Consider the following 26,217-nt stretch of genomic DNA (forward strand, 5'->3'; position numbering starts at 1 on the left):
AGTTCCCAAACCAGGCGATGATGCAGCTGCTCAGGATGCTCTCCACAGTCCCCCTGTAGAACATGGTGAGGATGGGAGGGGGGAGATGAGCTTTCTTCAGTCTCCGTAGGAAGTAGAGGCGCTGCTAGGCTCTCTTGGCTATGGAGTTGGTGTTGAGGGACCAGGTGAGGTTCTCTATGATGTGAACACCGAGGAACTTGGTGCTTTGGCCATTTTCTACAGCAGAGCCAGTGATGTTAAGAGGTCACCTCACACTCTTCAGAAGTCAACAACCATCTCCTTAGTTTTGTCTACATTCAGAGACAGGTTGTTGGTTCCACACCTGTCTGTTAGCCACTGCACCTCCTCTCTGTACGCTGACTCATCATTCTTGCTGATCAGACCCACCACAGTCGTGTCATCAGCAAACTTGATGATGTGATTTGAGCTGTACTTTGCAGTACAGTCATGAGTCAGCAGAGTAAACAGCAGTGGACTGAGCACACAGCCTGAGGGGTGCCGGTGCTCAGTATGGTGGTGCTGGAGATGTTATTACCTATCCTGACTAACTGAGGTCTCTTAGTCAGGAAATCCAGGACCCAGTTACAGAGGAAGTTCAGGCCCTGCAGGCTCAGTTTTCCAATCAGCTGCTGAGGGATGATGGTGTTGAATGCTGAACTGAAGTCTATGAACAGCATTCTGACATAAGTGTCTTTATTGTCCAGGTGGGTGAGAGCCAGGTGGAGTGTGGTGGAGATGGCGTCATCTATTGAGCGGTTGGGGCGATATGCAAATTGCAGTGGGTCCAGTGAAGGAGGAAGCTGGTCTTTAATGTGCCTCTCAAAGCACTTCATGATGATTGGAGTGAGTGCAATGGGACGGTAGTCATTGAGGCAGGACACTGGAGACTTCTTCAGCACAGGGATGATGATGGTGGACTTGAAGCACGTTGGAACGACTGCAGTGCTCAGAGAGATGTTGAATATGTCTGTGAGAACATCAGCGAGCTGTTGAGTGCATTCTCTGAGCACTCTGCCTGGTATGCTGTCGGATCCTGGAGCTTTTCGTGGGTTGACTCTGTGTAGAGTTCTCTGCACATCAGCTGTGGACAGACACAGTACTTGTTCACTTGGAAGAGGTGTGGTTTTCAACGCCGTCGTGCCGTTCTGTGCTTCAAACCGAGCATTCAAACCCAAGTCTGTGAGCTTAGGAATGAGTTTGGCAGGGATGATTGTGTTGAATGCTGAGCTGTAATCTATATACAGCATTCTTACATATGTGTTCTTTCTGTCCAGGTGTGTGAGAGCAGTGTGTATTGTTAGTGCAATGGCGTTGTCTGTAGATCTGTTGGAGCGGTATGCAAATTGGTGAGGGTCCATGGTGGCTGAAAGTGTTGAGCAGATGTGAGCTTTGACCAGCTGCTTGAAGCACTTCATAACTGTTAATGTCAGTGTAACAGGGCGGTAGTCATTGAGGCAGGTGACAGATGATTTCTTGGGAACTGGAACAATTGTGCTTTCCTTAAAGCACTTGGGAATCACTGACGGTCTTAAGGAGGATTAAAGATGTCAGCGAAAACCTAAGCCAGCTGGTTGGCACATGCTTTAAGTACACGGCTGTGGACGCCATCGGGACCGGGTGCCTTGGGTGGGTTAACTGCCCTGAAGGATCGCACCACCTCAGACAGGGGAATGGCTAGAGCGCAGCTCTCTTCATCTACTGGGAGTTTCTCAGCAGATGAGGTGTTAGTTGCCTCAAAAGAAGGCAAGAACTGGTTTCACCTGTTCAAGTCTTTGTTTGTATGCGGGCAGGAGAAGAATGGAGGTGTGATCAGCTTTGCCGAAGGCAGGGCGGGTGAGGGGTTTCTAACTGTCCTTGAGTGCAGTGTAGCAGTGGTCAAGAGTCTGTTCACCTTGGGTGGGAAATTTGAGGTGCTGGTAGTATTTGGGCAGAACCTTCTTAAAATTTGCCCTGTTAAAATCCCCAACCACAATAAAAACAGCCTCAGGGTGAACGTTCTCAAGTCCGTTAATGGTCTCATACAAAACTTCCAATGCACTTATGTGCCTGAGGTGGGATGTAGACTGTTCCCCATCGAGAGTTCACCATAACACATACCCCGCCACTTCTGCCCTTACCAGAGTCCAGAGTTCTGTCCTGGCGGGAGATGGTGAAGCCGACTGGTGCGATGCCGTTGTTTGGTATTGCCGCGGATAGCCACGTGTCTGTGAGCGCTAAAACGCAGCAGCTCTTGATGTCGCGCTGAAACCTGACCCGTGCTTTCAGCTCGTCTATTTTGTTTTCCAGCGATTGAACATTTGCAAGCAGAATACGAGGAAGTGGAGGGTTGAAGCACCTTTTCCTTGTCCTGCGTAATATCCCGGCGCGTCTGCCCCTCTTGCGCTTCCTCCTGCTCTGCCTGTGTGCGCGTGTTGGTAAACAACAAAGAGGCAGAAAAGTCACGAAGGGGCAGCCGCTCGCGTCCGAGTGTGCGCTTGTGTTAAAGTCCATCTTGAGCGATGATCGGATGTTCAAAAGAGTTTGTCGATCATATTGAATGATCCCAAAAGTGGTATGTGCAAAAAAACAAAGAAACAGCACAATAAAACACAAAAAACTGTAGACTTTACCCAGAGCTTTACCCAATGCACTCATAAGGGGCCCTTTTGGTGTAGAGGAGCTAAGTGAAAGTGAAAGATTCAGGTCAGTGAACTGAATCAAATGGCACCACTTGTTTATCTGTAGACTTCATAATAACATGGTAATAGTATTTTCTACTATTTTATACTAGTATTTTATATATATAAGTACTTAAAGTTTTCAGATGATAGGACCAAAGACTGATGAGTTATAGCAAATCAATCTAGCAATGCCATGGCCGCAGGGATGAATTGATAGAGCAACACCACGGTGAATGAAAAAGTAAATATTTTTTTGATAATTATTTACCTAGAGAGGCCCAAGAGTATTTCTAGACCAACTTCGAAAAGTTTGGATCAAAATCCAGAGACTAGTTCGAAAAGTACAAAAAGTACAAAAAACTATGCGCATTTGTAATAAACTTGCAATTGGAAAATTGTTTGGCAAACTGTACTATATTAAATTCATATAGATTTTGTGGCAAACTCTTTGTAATAATATAATGTAATAATAACATAATAATTGATTAATTTTCTTGAGTAACACCCCCAGTGGCCAAATCTGTTGAAACTTCTCTGGTTGTTAGAATTTGGCTAAATATAGACACCATTCAAGTTTCATGGTGATTGGTCAATGTTAAGCCTGTCAAAAGCCTGCTAAATGCTGATTGGCCAATGGCAACCATAAATTTTAATGTATCAAATTGTCCTTAGAGATTCACTTATAGTCTGTCTAATAGATGCTGTATGCAAAGTTTTAGCTTGATCGGATGTACGGATGCTGAGAAACAGCTATGTAGCATTTACTCCACCCCCAATGACATATGCACACAAAAATCGAATGGCTACCTCAGAATCTTCTACTGAATAAGTCTGTCAAATTTGAAATTTTTAGGGTAAAGGATTCTTGAGTTATAGAATTTTAAATTAATTATAAATTATTTTGAATTTTTCCAGAAGCCTTCATTAGCATATGGCAACCATATTGTTTAGAAAAGTCAATATTTTTTTTGATAATTATTGAGGTTCAGTCTCTTCTGAATTTTTTGACACCAACTACATGAGGATCGGGCGAAAACTATAGGACTAGTTCGTAAAAGTAGGTTGGTCCAAAAATATTGATCCAGATGGCAAACTTGTTTGTTTGGACCTAAGGAATCAGGGAAAAATTAATTTTATCTCTAAAAATTTTTCTTTAGAAGTTCTTAGCCAAAACGAGGGACTACTACCTACTGACCAATTTTTATGTCTCTAGGACCTTTGGTTTGGTCTGGGCAATTCGTTTTAGAGAAGAAAAAGAATAATAAGAAATATAGCCGCAAGCGGCAATGAGCGGGTTCAAGCATACAACAGCAGTATGGGCCCTCCTGCAGGTTTAGCCCATTAGGCCTAAAAAGGCCTCAAGCTTTTGGTTTAGCCCATTAGGCCTAAAAAGGCCTCAAGCTTTTCGTTTAGCCCATTAGACCTAAAAAGGCCTCAAGCTATGGGTCTTATTCATAGGCAGAGTGATTAGAACTGAAAGGAAGTCAGTTCATCAAAAGGCCTTCGGTTGCCATAAACAACAAGCAGTGGTGTTTTAAACACATTATAGGTTTGCATTCATATGTACTGATCTACACTGCTTTGTAGAACATCCAAGAAGTTGCACTTGCACAGTGGATTGGTTCTATATTTAAGCCACTGATTTAATGTAGGCTATAATGAGGCCCAATTCCCTCATAAGAAGCCCTATTGGTGTGAGGAGCTCAGTGAAAGTGGGTCAGAATTAGTGAAAAGGCCACAGTATGGTATCATTCTTGATCAGGGACCATATCCAAAGACGTTCACTAAGTTTTGGTCAGAATGACCTTTTCACCTTTGTATAATAAGCCTTTGTATAGTGAAATCTTTGAATGAATAAGCCAAAATAAAAGACAAGCAGTGCAATTTCTGACATAACATGTAAATAGAAAGTTGTTCATGAGAGTGAACTGAGTCACATGGCTCCATTTGTTTATCTGTCGACCTTGTAATAACATTGTAATAGCATTTTAATTGATTTTTATGTTTTTTTGAATGCCAAAGCGCCCCCTAAAGGCCAATCTGGACCAAAATTGGCAGACACCATTGAAGTCTAAAAATGTAAATATCCTTAAAGTTTGGAGATGATATGATCAATGACTGTTGAGTTATAGCTAATCAAGCTAACAATGCCATGGTCGCAGTAATTAATTGATTGATCCAAACGACCCTGAGTAGAAAAGTCAAAATGTTTTTGATAATTATTTACCTACAGAAGCCAAAGAATTGTTCTAGACCAAGTTCGAAAAGATTGGATCAAAATCCAGGGACTAGTTCGAAAAGTAGGCTTTTTAAACAGTTACCGATTACAAAAAAACTATGCAGTTTTGTAATGAATATGCATTTGCAAAATTGTTTGGAATAACGTACTACATATGATACACAAGGATGTTCAAGCAAACTTGTAATAAAATAGTAATAATATGTAATAATATGTTAATTTTTATGAATAGCGCCCCCCAGTGGTCAAATTTTTTCAAACTTGATTGGTTGTTAGAAAGTGGCTATATGTAGAGATCATTCAAGTTTCATGATGATTGGTCAATGTTAAGCCTGTCAAAAGCCTGCTAAATGCTGATTGGCCGATGGCGACTATGTACTTCAATTAATCAAATTGTCCTTATGGATTCACTTATAGTCTGGCCAACAGATGGTATTTTCAAAGTTTCAGCCTGATCGGATGTATGGATGCTGAGAAACAGCCATGTAGCATTAACTCCGCCCCCTAATGACATATGCGCACAAAAATCGAATGGCTACCTCAGAATCTTCTCCCAAATGTGTCTGTCAAGTTTGATTTTTTTTGGCTGAAGGGTTGTTGAGTTACAGAATTTTAAATTAATTCTGAATTATTTTGAATTTATTCAGAAGGGTTCATTTGCATATGACAGCCATGTTGTTTAGAAAAGTCAAAATGTTTTTGATAATTATTGAGGGTAAGGCTCTTCTGAATTTTTTGACACCAATTACTTGAGGATTGGGCAAAAATTGTAGGACTAGTTCACAAAAGTAGGTTTTGCATATTATGCAAATTAGCTCAAAATCTAAGTGGGCGGAGCTAAATGGTCCAAATGGCAAAGTTGTTTGTTTGGACCCATAGAACCAGGAAAAAAATGTGTCTTGTCTGCGAAAAATCTGCTTTAGGAGTTATTAAGCAAAACTGATTTTTCTGCTAAATATAGCCGCAAGCGGCAATGAGCGGGTCCAAGCACGCATAAGCCCAAGAAACTCTCATGCACTTTGAGCCAAACAGGCCCAATCAGGCCTAACGCAGTTTGGGCCTTCGAGGCACAGAGGCTGAAAAGAAGTCTGAGTGCAGGGGGCTTTAAATCTAATATATGTTTACATGTCAATTTACTGATCTACAAAGATTTGAAGAAATACATGAGTGATGGTAAAATTTCTGTCTTTGTTGCATTTGCAAAGTATTTTGTTTCTCCATGTTAAAGGCTTTGATAAGCATGACATAAACAGACCCAATGGACCCATAAGGGCCATTTTAGCAAAAAGGACCTTAGTGAAAGTGGGTTAGAATTGGCCCAAAGGTGTCCACGTTATGAAAATTTATCAGGGACATTCGTCAAAGAAGTTAACCGAGTTTTGTTCAGATTGACCTTTTGACCTTGGTATAATAAGTTGTAGTCTTTAAATGAATAATTCAAAATACCAAAGAAAGAGTACAATTAATGACACAACATGTAATTACAAAGTTATTCAGATCAGTGAACTGAATCAAAAGACACCTCTGATTTATCTGTAGACTTTGTAGTATTGTTGTAACAATATTTTTAAAGATTTTAGGTGTTTTCTATTGGCCAATCAGGATCAAAGTTTGCACACCACATCAGAGTCTCAATTTGTTGATACCTGTTCAATTTTGAGATGATCGGACCAAAGACTGATGAGCTATAGCAATTAAAGCTAGCAGTGCTAAGGCCGCAATGATTAAGTCTTGGAGGGAGACCACAATGAGCAAAAAATGGAAATGTGCTGGATAGTTATTTACCTAGAGAGGCTACAGAGTATTTCTAGACCAGTTTTGAGAAGGTAGCTTAAAATTCCACGGACTAGTTCAAAAAGTGCTATTTTCAAACAGTTAACAATTGAAAAAAAACTATGCACTTCTTTAACACACTTTTAATGACATAATGGTTTGGAACACTGCACTGCATGAGGTCATCTAAGGTTTTTGACCAAAAATGAAAATCTGTACAAGATATACTTGATTTTCATTAATAGCGTCCCCCAGAGGCCAAATATTTTGAAACTTCACAGGTTGTTAGAAGGTGGTGAGATAGAGACAGTTGTCAAGTATCATGATAATTGGCCAATGGTAAGCCTGTCAAATGGCTGCTGAAAGCTTATTGGCTGATGGCGGCCATAAATCTCAACATATCGAAGTGTCCTTAACTATCACTTACAGTCTCACTAGTAGATGGTACTTGCAAAGTTTCAACTTGATAGGATGTACAGATGCTGAGAAACAGCTATTTAGGCATATTAAGCATTTACAGCGCCCCCTAATGACCTGTGTGCACAAAAATTGATAGACTACCTCAGAGTCTCATTAGGAATAAGTTTGTCAAGTTTCAAATTTTTTGGGTGAAGGCTTCTTGAGTTCTAGATTTTTCAGTTAAATAAGAATTATTTTGAATTTTCCAGAGGGATTAATTTGCATATGGCAGCCATATTGTTTAAAAAATTAGAAATGTGCTGGATAATTATTGAGGGTTAGGCTATGCTGAATTTTTTGACACCAGAAACATGAGGATAGGATGAAAGTTGTAGGACTAGTTCACAAAAGTAGTTTTTGCATATTATGCAAATTAGCTCAAACTCTAAGTAGGCGGAGCTTAATGGTCCAAATTACAAAGTTGTTTTGTTGGACGGTTACGGTTTGGTCTGGGCAATTCGTTTTAGAGAAGAAAAAGAATAAGAATAAATATAGCCGCAAGTGGCAATGAGCGGGTTCAAGCACGCAACAGCAGCATGGGCCCTCCTGCAGGTTTAGCCCATTAGGCCTAAAAAGGCCTCAAGCTTTTGGTTTAGCCCATTAGGCCTAAAAAGGCCTCAAGCTTTTCGTTTAGCCCATCTTATTTATAGGCAGAGTGAATAGAACTGAAAGGAAGTCAGTTCATCAAAAGGCCTTCAGTTGCCATAAACAACGATCAGAGATCTTTAAACACATTATAGGTTTATATTCATATGTACTGATCTACACTGGTTTGTAGAACATCCAAGAGGTTGTCAACATACATGTCAAAACTACATGACTATTGGCAGCATTTCTCACATAGTAGCATTTGCACAGTGGATTGGTTCTATATTTAAGACATTGATTTGATGTTGGCTATAATGAGGCCCAATGCACTCATAAGAGGCCCTATTGGTGTGAGGAGCTCAGTGAAAGTGGGTCAGAATTAGTGAAAAGGCCAGAATATGGTTTCATTCTTGATCAGGGACCATATCCAAAGACGTTCACCAAGTTTTGGTCAGAATGACCTTTTCACCTTTGTATAATAAGCCTTTGTATAGTGAAATCTTTGAATGAATAAGCCAAAATAAAAGATGTAATTAGAAAGTTGTTCATGAGAGTGAACTGAGTCACATGGCTCCATTTGTTTATTTGTCGACCTTGTAATAACATTGTAATAGCATTTTAGTTGATTTTTAAGTTTTTTTGAGTGCTGAAGTGCCCCCTAAAGGTCAATCTGGACCAAAATTGGGCAAGACCATTAGAGTCCTAATTTGTAAAATTATTGCAAGTTTGGAGATGATCTGACCAATGACTGTTGAGTTATAGCAAATCAAGCTAACAGTTCCATGTTTGCAGTAATTAACTGATTGATCCTCAATACACTGAGTGGAACATTCAAAATGTTTTTGATAATTATTGAGGATCAGTGTCTTCTGAATCTGAAGATATGAATTTGATGAAAATTGGCCAAAAATCTAGAGACTAGTTTGCAAGAATAGGTTTTTCACATTATGCAAATTAACTCAAAAACTAAGGGGGTGGGGCTAAAAGTCACTAGGGGTACACTTGTTCAGCACGTCCCAAGGAATCAGCAGAAAAAATGTTGTCTCTATCTCACTCTGATCAAAAGTTACAGGCAAAAATATTAGTGAAGTTGAAAAAGATGAAAAGTTGAAACATAGGACTAAAGTAAAGTATGAGCTTAGTGAAAGTGGAACAGAATTGGTGAAAAGGCCACAAAATGGTATGATTCTTGATCAGGGACCATATCCAAAGATGTTTACCAAGTTTTGGTCAGATTGACCTTTTGACCTTTGTATAATAAGCCTTTGTATAATGTAGTCTTCGAATAAATAAGCCAAAATACCAAACAGTACAATTTGTGACAGAACATGTACTTAGAAAGTTGTTCATGTGAGTGAACTGAGTCGTATGCCACCATTTGTTTATCTGTCTACCTTGTAATAACATTGTAATAGCATTTTAATTGATTTTTAAGTGTTTTGAGTGCTAAAGCGCCCCCTAAAGGCCAATCTGGACCAACTTTGGCATACACCATTACAGTCCAAATACGTTAAAGCCCTTAAAGTTTGGACATGATCTGACCAATGACTGTTGAGTTATAGCAAATCAAGCTAACAATGCCATGGTCGCAGTAATTAATTGATTGACCATGAAGAGTAGAAAAGTCAAAATGTTTTTGATAATTATTTACCTACACATGGCAAAGAATTTTCCCAGACCAAGTTCGAAAAGATTGGATCAAAATCCAGGGACTAGTTCAAAAAGTAGGCCTCTTAAACAGTTACCGATTACAAAAAAACTATGCAGTTTTGTAATAAATATGCATTTGCAAAATTGTTTGGAATAACATACTACATATGATACACAAGGAATTTCAAGCAAACTTGTAATAAAATAGTAATATTATGTAATAATATGTTAATTTTTATGATTAGCGCCCCCCAGTGGTCAAATCTTTTGAAACTCGACTGGTTGTTAGAAAGTGGCTATATGTAGAGATCATTCAAGTTTCATGATGATTGGTCAATGTTAAGCCTGTCAAAAGGCCTGCTAAATGCTGATTGGCCGTTGGCGACCATATACTTCAGTTAATCAAGTTGTCCTTATGGATTCACTTATAGTCTGGCCAACAGATGGTATTTTCAAAGTTTCAGCCTGATCGGATGTACGGATGCTGAGAAACAGCCATGTAGCATTAACTCCGCCCCCTAATGACACATGCGCACAAAAATCGAATGGCTACCTCAGAATCTTCTCCGAAATGTGTCTGTCAAGTTTTAAATTTTTTGGTTGAAGGGTTGTTGAGTTACAGAATTTTAAATTAATTCTGAATTATTTTGAATTTATCCAGAAGGGTTCATTTGTATATGGCAGCCATGTTGTTTAGAAAAGTCAAAATGTTTTTGATAATTATTGAGGTTCAGGTTCTTCTGAATTTTTTGACACCAATTACATGAGGATCGGGCAAAAATTGTAGGACTAGTTCGCAAAATTAGCAAATTATGCAAATTAGCTCAAAATCTAAGTAGGCGGAGCTAAATGGTCCAAATGGCAAAGTTGTTTGGTTGGACCCAAGGAACTAGGAAAAAAATATGTCATGTCTGGCAAAAACCTGGTTTAGGAGTTATAGACCCAAACGCGTTGACCTGCACTATAGTGCCCCCTTGTGGTCGACTGGGCTGATTCCTTGCGCCTGAGTAGCGGGAGGGACTACTACCTATTGACCAAGTTTGGTGTCTCTAGGACTTACGGTTTGGGCTGTGCGTTCCGTTTCAGGGAAGAAAAGGAATAGGAAGAAAAATCTTGACAATTACAATAGGGTTCAATGTATTGCATGCTTGAACCCTAAAAATCCTCACAATTCCAATAGGGTTCTATGCACTGCGTGCTTGAACCCTAATAATAATAAAAAGAAAAACTCTAACAAAAACAATAGGGTCCTACGCACTGCATGCTTGGACCCTAAAAATCTTGACAATACCAATAGGGGTCTACGCACTGCGTGCTTGAACCCTAAATATAGCTGCAAGCAGCAATCAGCGGGTTCAAACAATGTTTTTGAGTGCTAAAGCGCTCGATAAAGGCCAATCTGGATAAAATTAAGCAGACCGCATCTGAGTCTCAATATATACAATTTTCTAAAATTTTTAAATGATTGGCCATGGCGCTGCGAGCCTAATTGCTATAACTCAGTCATTGGTCCATAGTAATTAATTGATAGAGAGACACAATGCTGAGTAAAAAAAGTAAACTTTTTTTTATTATTATTTACTTAGAGAGGCCACAGGTGTTTCTAGACCAATTTCAAAAAGTTACGATAAAAATCCAGAGACTAGTTCAAATGTATGGCTTTTAAACAGTTAATGATTACAAAAAACTGAAATTTATTTGTCACGCTGTACTACATTAGAATAAAAGTAATTTGTAATAATTAATTGACACCCCCCCCCCTGCTGCTAAATATGTTGCACTTTCACTGATTATTAGAAAGTGGCTACGTAGAGACACCATTCAAGTTTCATGGTGATCGGTCAATGTTAAGCCTGTCAAAAGCCTGCTTAATGCTGATTGGCTGATGGTGGCCATAATGGATCAAATTGTCCTTTGAGATTCACTTGTCTGTTTAGTAGATGCTACATGCAAAATTTCAGATGTATGGAGGCTGAGAAACAGTTATATTAAGTTTTACAATTAAGTTTTACAATTTTGGGGTGAAAGATTCCTGAGTTACAGATTTTTTTGTTATTTCTGAATTATTTTGAATTATTCCAGAAGGATTAATTAATGAACATATTGCAGCCATATTGTTTATAAACGTCAATATTTTTTGATAATTACTGAGGTTTGGCTCTTCTGAATTTTTTGACACCAATTTCATGAGGATCGGGCAAAAACCCTAGGACTGGTTAGCAAAAGTAGGTTTCGCAGATTACTCAATTTTGTGAAGAATCAAAGTGGGTGGAGCAAAAAGTTTCAGATTACAGAGTAGTGGGTCTTGACCCAAAGAATCAGGAAAAAAAATTATTTGTCTCCTAAAATTTAGGTTTGGGAGTTACAGAGCCAAACGCATTTTGCTGCACCATAGCGCCACCTTTGAGTTTGTGTCATGCACCTGAGTAGTGGGAGGGACTACTACCTACTGAGCAAGTTTCACGTCTCTACGGCCTACGGTTTGGTCTAGGCGATTTGTTTTAGGGAAGAAAAATAAGAAAAATATATTTAAGGTGTTACAGGCATGGGCAACACGGCGGTGCAGTGGATAGCGCCTCACAGCAAGAAGGGCCTGGGTTCGATTCAGGGCCGGGCGACCAGGGTCCTTTCTGTGTGGAGTTTGCATATTGTCCCTGCGTAGGTTTCCTCTTACAGTCCAAAGACATGCAGTCAGGCCAATTGGACATGCTAAATTGCCTACATGCTATCCTGCCTTTCCCCAGTGACTACTGGGATAGGCTCCAGCACCCAGCGTGACCCAGAAGGATAAGTGGTTTAGAAAATGTGTGTTTATGTGTGTGTGTTACATGCATTTGTATTTGGCTAATGTCATTGTATTGGTGTGTTGTGAAAGTATTTTTCCTGGGGTTTTTAACACAGTAAAAGTTCTGATGACCACAGACAGCCAGCCAATCACAGCACAGTTCCTGAAATCAGTAGGTTACAATGATATGTTGGGTTACACCTGACCCGCCCACAACTGTCAAAATTGTATTTTAAATGAACTGGGGCTTAAAATGTTTTTTACCTTGTAATTACATCAGTTATTAAAAAGAAAAATGACAGCACATGGCGACAGTCAGTGGTCTAGTCCCTAGAAAACAGTGGGTAGATAAATCTGCCGCAGCCCAGTACACTCAAGAGAAAGAGAACAAGAGAGTTGGCTATTTGGACTAATACTGACTTTTATTACATATTTCAGTTCATAAATTCTACTTGATATCTGCTCCTTTGTCATAGCATAGGTTTAACAATTTGAGTTAACTACTCAGGTCACTCAACCAAATATACACTCCACAGTCCTTGAGGTGAAATCAAACGCTTATCTTCACTATTATTTTATGGCTCGTCTATGGTTTTTAACAGCAGCTTGTGCTGGATATCTGTGAAGAGTCAGTGTGATGTGGTAAGGCGAGGCCTACCCCATCACCAACGAATACCATCACTCGGACTACAAAATACATGTGTGTGTGTATATGAAGGTACTTACCTGTGTCTGCCTGTGAAAGGGAAAATAGCAAAAGGGGGACAGCAGGGAGACCTACTTACCTTATCCTTATCGGGAGGATCCACCGATGGGTAGAAAAGGGGGGGTCCACTCCTCATCTAATATCCTGTGGGGGGGAAAAGAAGCTAATTACTTAATGGCCAAGACAATGTATTTACCGGTAATGAATTGCTTAACTAACCTAGGTTGACTGTTGTGTATAGTGCTATTGTTTGTTTTAGGTGTAAACCACACTGTTCTGACCTCATGGTGGGGAATGGGATTTCCGAGGGCGGGGCTTTAGACTTAAAAACCCGAGGGTTCCTCGGAGAAGTCTTCTACTTCTCCCCATGACTCTGTTTGCCACCGTGAACACTAGCTGCTTGTAGTATCTAAAGTAATGGTGTGGGGAACTTTTAAAGTGAGTTGGGACCCAGCCTTGCGGCTGCTTCCCATGCCATGACTAAGCCTGACGCTTAGTGTTTGTACATACTGTAAATACTCTATTCTCCATTTATTTTTCCCTTTGTACAGTTTTTGTTTTCCTGTTTTCACGTTGTGTAAATAAACTGCTTGCTTGTGCACTCTACTTTTGGTCTTGCCCATCCTATTGGTTGCTCACCCTCTCATACCTTACCAGTAAGCCACACGTAAAACCCCAAATCCTCTTCTCGGGGTTTAACATCTCCACAGTCAGTCATTAAAACAGTCATTATGATGACTGTATATCACCGATGTGCCTTTGGAAGAGAAGGAAAGCCAGCTGTGCTGATGAATTCCTCAGCAGTGAACTGAACCAGTGTTTGTTTTGGAAGTGGACCAAGCCCCACATTTTTTTGCTGGATCGGTTCACCTTTTTGTTTCAGACCCGAATACGGGTGGAGTTTTCACACGTCAAAACAGAGTGAACTAAAGAAAAAAGCCAACCAAAGCGCCCTGAGAAACCTCACCATCTATGGCTAGCTGTCTGCATCGTGCTGCGGCTGCGTTGTCTGAAACTGATGACATTTTATTCGCCCACTGCTGCAACGTTTTTATTTGTACGTTTCTATTAATATTTGTATTGGTTTTAATATCAACACTTTTAATTTTTAGATTTTTAATTATTAAGTTAATCTTTTTTGACGTTACCAGCCCACAACAAATTACTGCCTCCCTCTGAGTACAGGCCTGCAGATCACTAGAGGGTGCTTCACGCTCCACTGGTGGTCTGCAGCCCACTGATTGAGAACTGCTGCCCTAACTCATGCAGATGTTTTGATAGTGAGCCAATTTGAGGTAGAGTTTGGGGGTCGAGGTCTGACTAGAGGTTGAATAGCTTTACGGTCATGAAATTACAACGATTGAAAACGATTTTCATAAAAGACTGTCTGCTTGAGGGATCGTACAGATATGGGAAAGATGAAACTGATGAATAACAAAACTGAAATCTACATGCGCTCATTTGACAGTGTGGTTTGACTGTATGTAGCTTGAATGAATAAGGGCCAATGTGTCTGTTTTTACATCAGATCTTATCAGGTTTTGGTACCTTGCCTATTGCACACAATAATACAAGCCTGGTTTGCACTTTCTATCATAGCAGTCATTTTAAGACAAAAATTAAACTGACTAAACTAAGCTAATGAAGATACAAGCCTAAAAATTTGCACACTATCTCCCGGGCACAGTGACATTATTTACTGAAAGTATTCAGCAAATCTGAGATGGGTCAGTCAGGAACTTGTTCTGAAACTCTAGTAAATCGAGGTGGATTTATCCTAATGATAGCTTAATTCCTGGATTAAGATATTGCATATTATACGACAGGTAGTTCCGGCCATGCAAGCTGGTTTTTCACAAACACTGTATCACTCCGCTGAGAGTCATTTGAACATTTTTTGTTTCTTACTTTGTGCACAAACAGAACATGGATACTTTTAAGATTACATTTGACCTACCGCTGATTTGGTCAGACTCTGAAGATGAGACTACACTAAATTCTGAAACTGCCAGTTATTCTGTGTAAGGATCTGGAGAACGAACTGCTGGCTGTGCAGCCAGTGAGTGGTGCTCGTTACTCTGATGTAGCAACAAGCTGCTTGTTAAGGAACTATAATTTGGCAGAAGGAACTGCTAACATTAAAACATTTTAAATGCCACATTCACAGCCCAATTTATTTATTTCTTACTTTATTTATTTAACTGTTGTATAAAACAGCCTTTGGTTCGTGCGTGCGACCAAATCACAGCCATGATGTTATTTTGCCATAACACACTCCCTCTCATGTTCTATTGCTTAAATATCTGCCTGCACTGACCCAAAGAGCAGGCTACAAAGCCTTACATTGGTTTAATATTAATAAGAAACCTAAACTAAAGTTCAGCATAGAATATAAATTATATAAACACCACCAAGGTTTAGGAAAGTAATACTGATGACTTTTTCACAATATGGTTGAGACCTTGTTTTGTAGATAACATGGCGTTTTGTAGCCATTGGACCTACTTGTGGAAGGTCACAAGGACAGAGGCTTTGAAAATGAATGGGTTGTTTTACATTCTTGGTTTTTTCCCTTTACCTCAAATGTTCTGTCAAAGAAATGCAAATCAATTGATCTAAAAAAGTTATCTTAATTGAATTTTTTTTCTTTGACGTCATTGGCGTTATGTGGTTTATAGAACCGTAGAGAGTATGTGAAACTGGAAAATTGATTTGTTACTCAATGATCATCAGCATGCAATAATGCAAAACTGTAAAAATGAAAAAAATAATCTGAGAGCTTTTCATAACATTATATGTTTTGAAAAAAGTTTGAGTTTTTGATCGCTTTAACTATCTAATGATTATCACTGTCTTTGTCCTAGCAAAATGAGCACAGTTGAAAGGCTTTATCAGAAAATTTGTGCCGCCAGCTTTACCACCACAACAGGAACAAAATCCAAGGCATGATAGATTGGATATGTTATATGAAAGTTTGAATTTTATGTTCCAACCCACATTTTATATGTCACTGTCTGTTTCAGCATTGCTGGTTGGCTTTATTCTCACCATGGCCAACATGAGCTTCTTTGCAGCTCTGCTGGCATTTTTCATCACATCCACCAATCTGACAAGATGGAAGGGGGATGTCAAGAAACGCACTGACTCAGAATATAAAGAAGGTACAATTTCAGATTTGTCCAGAAATGTCAAACCGGCATCAACTGCGATGGTCTTGTTTTTTACTTAGCTGAGTAAATCTGGATAGGCCAACAAGGATTGACTTTGTGTCCAGCCATGTTTAACATGTTCAAAATACAGTTAGATCTGCTTTCTCAGTGAAGGGAATATTCTGGAATATTCAATTCTATCATGTTACTTTTTGTATGTGTTCTTGCCATTGTTTTTATTCCCCCTCATTAACACAGTTTCATTTTCTAACTTCTAAATAAAAAAGCCAACATGGATATTTACTCTTATCTCTTTTGGAAGACACAGTATTGACAAGGCTCCTTGGGCAGTATTATAGTTGTCAAAGTATTAACGTCCAAAAATTGGGCCCATTTCTGTTTTAAACCTATAGGTCTTTTAGGATAAATGAACAATTAAAAAATATTGGAACTGGCAGACCAGATTGTTTCTGGAGATGTTTGGAGCCTTCAAGCTTCCAAATTGCTGGTCTGGTCATGCTATGCAAGAGAGTTCAAACTTGCCCCACTAATAAACTTAGATATCCTTACAATAGCTTTACACTAATGATGCATTTCTGTTAGTTTGTAATTCTGATTCTGTCCTGCATTTCTGCATTTATTTGATGGAGTCTGTATCCTCCTGTAGGTGGCCAGAGGAACTGGGTTCAGGTTTTCTGCAATGGTGGTGTGCCAACAGAACTGGCTTTGCTCTATATGATTGAGGTTGGTCCAGGGGAGATGCCTGTGGATTTTGGGAAGCAGTATTCTGCTTCCTGGATGTGCCTGTCACTCCTAGGTGCTTTGGCCTGTAGTGCAGGAGACACATGGGCTTCAGAAGTCGGTCCAGTTATCAGCAAAAACAAACCCAGGCTCATTACTACCTGGAACGAAGTCCCAATAGGTAAGAAGCTATAACTTGTTGACATCTCAATACATAGTTAATTGCAGTGTTCCCAAAAAGTCAGTCCTGGAAAGTCTACCCTCTGCACATTTTTGTTTTCATTATTCTAATACAGATGACCCAGCACATGTAAAGTTTGTTAATTAGTTAATGAGTTGATTCAGTTGTGCTAGATGAAGGAAAGCAGAAAAATCTGCATAATCTGTGGTCTGGACAGGACTGACTTTGGGATCCCTTGGTTTAAAAAATACATTAAATTATTAATACATTTCTAGTTACATCTGTTTCAAAGATTCATTTAATATAACCTGTGGCAAATTTAATTAGCTTTGTCCATTCTCTACAAAGATCCTACTATGTGAGTCTATTTGCACCATTGTTGTGTGCTCACATAAAAACCTCATAACTTTGAATTTATAACAAAAATTTACGAATGATGTTCTGAATGTTCCCTTATCTAGATAACTTCTGAGTGTTTTAAGTGTCAATCAAGAGTTAGTAGGGATCAACTATAACCGGTTGCAATTGTAACTCAAACTCTCTAGCGAGTGGTGAGTGATGCCACTTAGTCTTTACATGATGGGAAAGGTTCTATCTCTGCCTGAGAGAAGTAAGACTGAGAGAGAGAACCTCAGTCTGAACAGATCAAATTACCAGAGGCATTTCATAAAATTGCAGGCGCAAACCAATATATTGAGTGCACTGGAATTGAACCCCAGTAATTTAACCATTTGGGTGAACTACCAAGTACAAAACACACACAACTCAGAACTACAAGTCTGTAAATATGCATCCTTAGGATAGTTTTCACACCCTGAATTGTGTTTTAACTGTGCAAGGCAGTAATAGCTACTGTCACAACGAACACATTTAATAACTAAAACATAAATATATTTGTATTTGTTCCTGTGTGCCTATATAAAATATACATATTTATTAGTTTTTGCAGCCTTATAGAAAAAGCTGTTGAGGTAATACTATTTCTCAGCATTTCAGTGCACAAAATATGTGCTTGTGGTTCTCATATAAGTTGCTGTTGTATTTCATTTTTTATTATTTTGAATGGTGCTTTTGTAATTTTGTACTTTACTCTTTGGTTAAAGGGAGGTTAGTTAGATTTCTGTTTACACATTACACAAAAAAAATCTGTAGTAGCATCACATGCACATCGATATCTGCATTGCTTTTTACATCGTCATCATGATAATATTATTATTTATATGTAATAATACTTATTATCGAACATCGCATTTTACATCCGTATCATGCAGCCGTACTATCTGTATATTTAAATGTATATTAAGCATTCACTCATGTCACATAGGCGTAGGAATATGTGTCATGTTTGATATTAAACAGAACTAGTAGGCTATCAAAGTAGAAGGCTACTGTATACCATAGTAGTAGTGTGATTATGTGGAGTGGGCTTAAATGCCCCCCCCCTTCAAATGTTACAATTGCTCTGCCATTATACTGTTTTTCCATTACATTGAATATTACAGTCTAGTCCTTCTGAATGAAAATGTATGGTATAATTAATTAGTGAACACATGTTCTTTGTTGATCAAAATATAATTAATGAATGAGTTATGGAGAAAAATTAAAAAATACACTTGTCCCTAGTCTAAATGGTTTAAGGTTCACACATTTAAGCTTCTGACAGATTTATCTTACACATTTCTTTGAAACTGTTTTGTTCAGGAGATGATCTACTAGGATCCGTGAGAAATTGGCAAAACCATTAGACCATGGTCCTAATATTTCTGATTTTGGAGTTCCTGTGACAGCTAGTATGACCACCGTTTCTAAGAAGCAATAAAATGTGTTCACAAAAAGCTATTGATAATTTATGCACAGTACATAGTCATTTGACTTGTTATTAGTAGTACAGTCATATGCAAAGGTTTGGGTGCCATGTGGCCATGTGGTGTTTTGCTGAAAATAAATACACATCCTCTACAGACAACACACTTCTTCACATTTTAATTCACAATTAATGTTTATTTGCTGAATTGAACATATTATTTCATGCTTTATTTTTTCCAATATGTTATACTCGACAAATAAATAGAAAATGTGCAGTAAAAAGCCATATTTAAGTTTGTTCCCTGTAGGTGATCTGACTTATTTACAGTTAGAAAATCAACAAAACATGATTTGATAAGGGGTATTTAAACTTTTGCACACAGCGGTATATATTCTCAGCTTAATCAGGAATTTTGTTGTAGTTTATGCTGTAATTTGTATCATAGGTACTAATGGAGGAATCACTACAGTGGGTCTTATAGCCAGCTTCCTTGGTGGGGCCACCGTGGGCACAGCCTACTTCATGACCCAGCTGCTGTTGGTTAATGAACTCCATTTAGCTGTTCCCCAGTGGCCTATCATTGTGTATGGAGCTATGGCTGGCTTACTTGGCTCGATGCTTGACTCTTTCCTGGGTGCAAACATGCAGTATTCAGGTAAGTTCTAAACACTTTAGTATAACTAGCTAAATTATACTTGATCAGTGACGTTAATAATACAACATAGACCAACTGGCCACTTCGTTACACCTTGTTTTACACTTCTTTGTCCATTTTATCAGGTCCACTTACCATATAGGTGCGCTTAGTGTTCTAAAGTTACTGACTGTAGTCTATCTGTTTCTCTGCATCCTTTGTTAGCTCTCTTTTATCCTGTCAGTGATCAGGGCCCTCACAGTACAATCACAGAGCAGGTATTATTTTATCTGACTGATGTGTCATTCTCAGCACTGCAGTGACACTGACGTGGTGGTTGATTTGATACTCTCAATGCATGCAACTCTTTCCAACATTGCATCTAGTGTTAAATGTTTATAAGACTATCTATTTGGATTGCTGTGTAACATTAGAATAAATACAAATAAACATAAATAGCCTTGTTAGTTTGTGTTGTGCTAGTGTGAGTTATCAGGCACAGCAGTGTTGCTGGAGTTTTAAAAAAACACTTTGTCCCCTTATTGTCCATTCTGTTAGACACACCTACCTTGTTGGTTCACCTTAATGATGTAAAGTCAGAGACAGTACCTCATCTGTTGCAGCACAGTTTGTCTTAGTCATCTTCTAGTCTTTTATCAGTGATCACAGGATGCTGCCCACAGAACAGTGTTGGTTTTGGTTTTCGGACTATTCTTAGTCCATCAGTGACACTGAAGTGTTTAAAAATTCACAGCAATGCTGTGTCTGATCCACTCACACCAGCACAACACACACTAACATGCCACCACAATGTCAGTGTCACTGCAGCACTGAGAATGATCCAACCCCAACATAATACCTGCTCTTTGGTGATCCTGTGGGGTTCCTAATGAGCAAGGTAAAAGGAGATAACAACATACATGCCAAGAAACAGACAGACTACTGTCAGTAATTATAGAACTAATTGTAGAAGTGATCCTATATTACTATATTACAGACTGAAGTCAATGGACCTGAGAAAACAGACAATGAGTTGTACTTATTGAAAGAGGTGTACTTAAAGAGTAACTACACCCCATACTTTGAGCTAACTCCAGTCCTAGCTCATCTTTGTAAAATGCTCAGTGGGACAAGAGTCTGGCCAGACATGCACTCTCAGACAGATGCGCACTCAGCCTCAGACACGCACTCTCTGCCACAATGTCAGAAGCAGCCCAACAACATGTTAACTTTTGGCTGCTTCTGCTTAGCGATATCATCACTTAATCCGTTTTTCATTTGTAACACAGCTAGATGATTACATTTGATGTACCACCTTGTTGAAAAAATATAACCTGTGTCTGTTGGTTACTGGTGGTTGTCAGTAATTGCTAATGGTATTCTGTATTTCCCTGATGGGTTGATATCACCGTGTAAAGGATTCAAGTCATTTAAACAGATGTTTTGGGACGGATTCCAGATACATTTTTTCGTTCCCAGGTTTCATTCCTAATGGTTCCTAATCTTCAGCATGGCTTCAGTTTCAGCAGTAGTCTTATCGGTGTGGTAGGTTTTATTTTGAAAGTTCCCATTAATTACCTTATTATCAGTATGACAACGTTAATATATATGTTCAGTAAAACTCTTGTTGCCCAGTGTATGTGGTTCGCTGTTTTTCCTCATAAAACCAACAAAAACTGTTGTGGCAGAGCATCTGACGTCATTAATAGGCCTGCAGTGGATGTCAGGCTGAGAGTGCATGTCTGCAGCCAGACCCTTCTCCAGTGGGAGGGGCACTTTGGGAGGGGCACTGCAGTGATGTTCGGGTTTGGAGGTGGGGCTGGGAGAGAAACTGGGTGAGCTGGACTGCTGTGTTTTTATAGCTAGCTGACATTAGCTACCAGGTGCAAATGCAGGCTATAGCTAGCTAGTTTTTTTCTTTTCTCATTTTAACAAAATTACTTGAAATGCCCATCCTAAAATATGACTTGGCACTCACTTTCTGTAAACTTACTGCGATAGTAATGTTATTTGCTACGTTAGCTAACTTAGCTATATGTTTAGCTAGCTAGTGGTCTAACTATTAAATGGCATCATCCACATATGCTGTTATGATTAGATTCCTTCCTTCAGTTTTAAACACAGACATTTGAGAAAGTGCCTAACTTAAGCAAAGTGCTCTACAGTAGGAGATTACTGAACTTAGCCAGAAAACTTAGCCAGAAATGTTAGGTGCTCTGCAGGGACAACATCAAGATTCAGGCGAAGATTTTGTTCAGGCAGATAACACAGTTTAACCACCATAAAGCTGCCGAAGCTCCCCTCATCAGATTGTGTGTTGCAAACACATGCTGCATGCTGACGGTCTTAGCACTGGGACCTAACTGATCATGCATTACCACTGACTGGCTAGTGCTGGATTAGTGCCAAATGTGTGCAATCCAATATTGCTTTTACATCCGCAGTAAGCACACGTTCGACCCATTGCTCTCAACCTGAAAATGCTAAATTCAAAACTACTAAACAGTTAGAAAAATTAAACTTGGAAGACCACTTTTGAAAGACTAAATAGTAAATATAGCTAGATAAGTTAACTGACAGTAACTGTAGTTAGCGTAACCTAGCTAAGACTAAAAGGCTAAAAAATACAATATCTTTAAACACAATGACTCACAACTAACAATAATAACTAACTAAAACATTAAAAAAACAAGCTAAATGCAGTGTGTCAGTATGTACAGAAAAAGGTCCGAACGGTACCAACGTTCTCCCTCGCTCTTGTCTAGTATGATTCTCATATTTAGGGGTGCGGCATGAGGCATTGTCAGGGGCGCTAACATTGGTTGACTGATTTGCATACTGTGACCAGAGGGGCACTGCAGAGGCGGAATTGATCATGATAAAAATTATATTTTTACTGTTTAGAAAGATGTGTTCAAATTTTAAGCAAGCTGACACATTTTATTATTATAGAGCAATGCATTTTAGCTGTTAATGAAAAAAAAGGTCTCAGGGTGTAGTTAGTCTTTATTGAAGTGGCCGCTAAGTGCATGCATACAGTACAGACAAATAGACAGGATAGTTTTTACCAATACAGTTGTATTGTTCTTGGTAGAAAATATTGTTTCTTATTGTTTTGCTAAAAACATTTTGTTATAGAATGTTTGTGTTCCATTTTTTCTTCATCAAGGGTATGATGAAAGCACTGGAAAAGTTGTACACCATGAGTCACCAGCAGTAAAGAGAATATGTGGGAAGCCCATTCTGGATAACAACGGCGTAAACCTTTTTTCCTCTATCCTCATAGCTTTGTTTCTGCCAGGCTTTGCATGGGGATTCTGGCCAAGGCACTGAACTTAGATATTTTAATTTTGAATTGTAGTTCACATTGGTGTGAACACTTAGTGTTTCAGTTTTAATAGTTTTTCATGTTTTACTAATCCTTCTATTACAAAGTTTGTTGTTTTTTCTTATGCACAGGGAACAAATATATCTGATATTATGGTTGCAGTCTTAGTGTGCTGCAGCTAGCGCGTAGATTTATGTCCAAACACTGACATGTCTGCTATGCAGTGACATTAAAGACAGTGTGCTCCACTACTCAAAATATTGTCAAAATATTTTTTGTCAAAAATTTGTCTGAATAATTATAACTGTACATTTCTTCACATTTTAAAACTGGAACTAAAAATCTTTGGAAAAAGATCTTTGGAAACAGTATGAAACCATACAAAAATTACTTTCAGTGAATGATTTTAAATAAATAATAATTACTGTTTTTCAATTTTTAAATAAATAACAAACAATTTCTGTTTTAACTTGTCAGTGTTGTGATGGCTTTTGAAACGGCTGGAATTGCCCAATATTTTTAATAAACCGAACGAAATGCACAACAATATGCAAAATGGAAGTAGTAGAATTTATAATTGTATTTTTGTGTTTTTCATATTCATTTAACGATGTAGTTGCTATTCATTGTTGAGGTACATACCTGAGGCAGAAGAGTTGAGAAGTGCTTCTTAGTTAACCGTGGTGCTCTACCTCTTATTCTTGTGTATAAATACAAAAGGAGTGTCTTGTCATTGTTTCTGTTGTTTCTGTGATTTCTGTGTAGTTTCCTGCACTGATGCTCTTGTAGTTCTAACCTTAAAGGGACACTCCAACCAAAATGAAAAATTGAACCATTGCTCAGTCTGTTGCAGGCATGCTTATTTGCAGTGCTGCATAACTCTAGAACAATTAATTGAGATCAATTTGATTAAGTGACCCTTATTAGTCCCACAATGGGGAAATTTTACCTCCACAATCTAACCCATCCATGCAGTGAAACACCACATACACACTAGTTAACACAAACACTAGGGGCAGTGTGCACACTTGCCCGGAGCAGTGGGCAGCCCTATCCGCAGCACCTGGAGAGCAGTTGGGGGTTAAGTGCCTTGCTCAAGGGCACCTCAGTCACATACTTCCAGCCCATGACTGCCCCACGATATTCTGGTTTAAAGATAAGGAAAACCCCTTTCTAATGATATATGTAGAAGGAGAGGAGAAGCTCGAAACTCACTTAGAGTGTATTTTTGGGGGTGGGCTTTTATCTATTTATTCATTCATTCATTCGTTAATCCATTCATCCATCCCTCCTTCATTAGCTGGTGAATGCAGCAGGAAGGGAGACAGCTAGGCATATAAATTTAGTAACAAAGGAGAGAATGGATTAATCAAATGACAAAAATGACTGTGACTCATCATAGGAGTAGGATCACAACCTAAAACCTACAGTTAGCAAAGTTAGAAAGAATGAATCACTTGACCAAGGTAAGAGTTAAACTGATGCTAGTTTGGTTGTTATTTGAATTTCATTCCAAAACACATTCTTACAATATTTTTTTTCATGATGTATGTTGTTGGAGGCTGGCTTTGCACAGGAAATATGCAATATAATGCTATATAAGGATTAATGCAACCTTTAGTAGAGATAATATTTTGTAATGAAACTCATCATTTATTTGTCTATAGATTGTTCTTACACAAGTTTGTTAATGCAGAAACTTAAATAGCCTTTAATGGCTTCCGGTCATTTTGAAAACAATGCCTAATACTGCCAGGAATTATTGCTGCATTCCTAGATGCACCAGTTATTTGAATTTCCTTTTGAGAAAGCTGAAAAATGTCACCTTAACGAGGTTAAAAAAGAGGCAGGTAAAACTGAAGAGCCAAAGTGGGCTGTACAGTAGGATAGTTTTGCTTGCATTTTGTGATTAAAAATTGTTCAGTTTGAAGATGGTTAATGTTATAAAATTTAGAAATATTAATTCTTTGCTAGTTGCTGGGTGCTGTTCTATGTTCCTGTGCACTCACTGATGTTGCTATTCATCGTGTTTATATGAAAATTTCTTCAAAATATCTGGCTTAACGTTACATTTTCTAAGATGATGGTGTTGTGTGCCTGGCAAAGACTTTTTGCCGAAAGAGAAATAGCGTCACCACAAGTGGAATGAGGACTGCTACATAGGTAACTTAAACCCCCGCATTTAAAAGGTGAGGAGTGAAGTATCTTAAAAAAAAAATAGTTAGCTACTTTGTAGCTACTTTCCCAAAATTTGTGGCTAGCTACAATTTAGCTACTTTTCCAGAAAAAGTAGTGGCTACTTTTTAACTACTTTTTGAAAAGTAGTGCACTACTTTTTAGCTACTTTCAAAGCACAATTGTCAGAATGTTTGTGAATCTCCACCTGATACACCAAACAAGCCCAACTGACAGTGTGAACAAGACACTGCATTTAGTTATGTGCCAGAAAGAAACATACAATTAAAAAGCTGCAAATATACAAAAAGATCACCAAAAAGTAAGTTTAAGTGTAACCAACAATCAAACTTACACAACCAAAGCTGTGATATCCTACAAAAATGTAGATTAAGTAAAGGCAAAGTCAATCATTCCAGGTTTTTCCTAACAAAACTCAACAAAAATAACCAGACACAAACCAAACAATTTTGTGCAAAGCATTGTCAACAGTTGAAATAAACCTGCCTGTGTTAAACTTCAGCAACACTTCAGCCTAAACATTTTTAGCAGTGACACTGGCTCTGCGGTGTACTATTAGTAATAGTCTATTACGAAAATGTTTTTTCCACTTTAGCTAAGGCAGGTGTCGGCAACACGCAGCTTTTTTACTGCCCTGTTGTGGCTCCACAGCAGAACTACATTTTTTGGTTAAATAACAATCATCCTTTGCAGTAAAATAAAGCTCTGCTGATCGTTTTAACACAGTTTTAACAATAAATGGTCTTAAACGCTGGAGTTAACATATAACTGCTAATAGGCCCGTAACTAGGATCAGAATTTTTGTGAGGTCAATTTTGCAGAAATGTTACTTACATCTGATTGTGATTAAAATGACTACCAAATAGGAGTATTACAGCAACAATAAGTTTCACCTTTTGTTTTTTTTATTCAATCACTGCTCTTTTTTACCCATCTATAACTGTTATGCACCTTTTTCTTTCATTTGTTCCTTCTTCATCCCTTCTCTCTTCCATAAACTGCTATTAATGTTCCATAAACTTATTTGACTTCAATTGCCCTGTTTAAGTTTAATCATTTAACTATTTATTTATGTTTATTTTCAGAAAAATACATTAAACCTACATGAAATCAGGCTATAGTTTCAAATTGATTGTTTCATTTACCTCTCTCTCTATCTTTGCTTGTCACTTTTGCATCTTTGTACTCAAAGATTATTGTAAAAGCACACATTAAACATATGTTATAAAAGGGCTGTCTGTACCAAACCCCAGCTAAAGGGAAAAGCAGCTACTCATATAGTTAATGAGACAAAATATAGTCTAATGTACCTGCTGATTTC

At 38.4% G+C, this 26,217-nt stretch overlaps 1 protein-coding gene across 3 annotated transcripts in view; it reads left to right on the forward strand.

The window, feature by feature from the left end:
• Nucleotides 1-23,249, forward strand: part of tmem19 (transmembrane protein 19) — a 37,415-nt gene extending 14,166 nt beyond the window's left edge. Inside the window, exons 4-7 of one of the 3 annotated variants that reach the window (XM_036577182.1) lie at nucleotides 15,884-16,021; nucleotides 16,677-16,931; nucleotides 19,184-19,393; nucleotides 22,542-22,806. In XM_036577182.1, coding sequence (XP_036433075.1) covers nucleotides 15,884-16,021; nucleotides 16,677-16,931; nucleotides 19,184-19,393; nucleotides 22,542-22,705 — 767 coding nt within the window. In that variant the 3' untranslated portion in view covers nucleotides 22,706-22,806. Of the gene's footprint in view, nucleotides 1-15,883; nucleotides 16,022-16,676; nucleotides 16,932-19,183; nucleotides 19,394-22,541 lie in introns of all 3 variants that reach the window. The other 2 variants (XM_036577181.1, XM_036577180.1) reach the window with 2 other exon arrangements.
• The last annotated feature ends 2,968 nt before the right edge of the window (nucleotides 23,250-26,217 follow it).

The sequence above is a fragment of the Colossoma macropomum genome, unplaced genomic scaffold, assembly GCF_904425465.1.
Source record: "Colossoma macropomum unplaced genomic scaffold, Colossoma_macropomum, whole genome shotgun sequence".
In the NCBI taxonomy this organism is placed as follows: domain Eukaryota; kingdom Metazoa; phylum Chordata; class Actinopteri; order Characiformes; family Serrasalmidae; genus Colossoma; species Colossoma macropomum.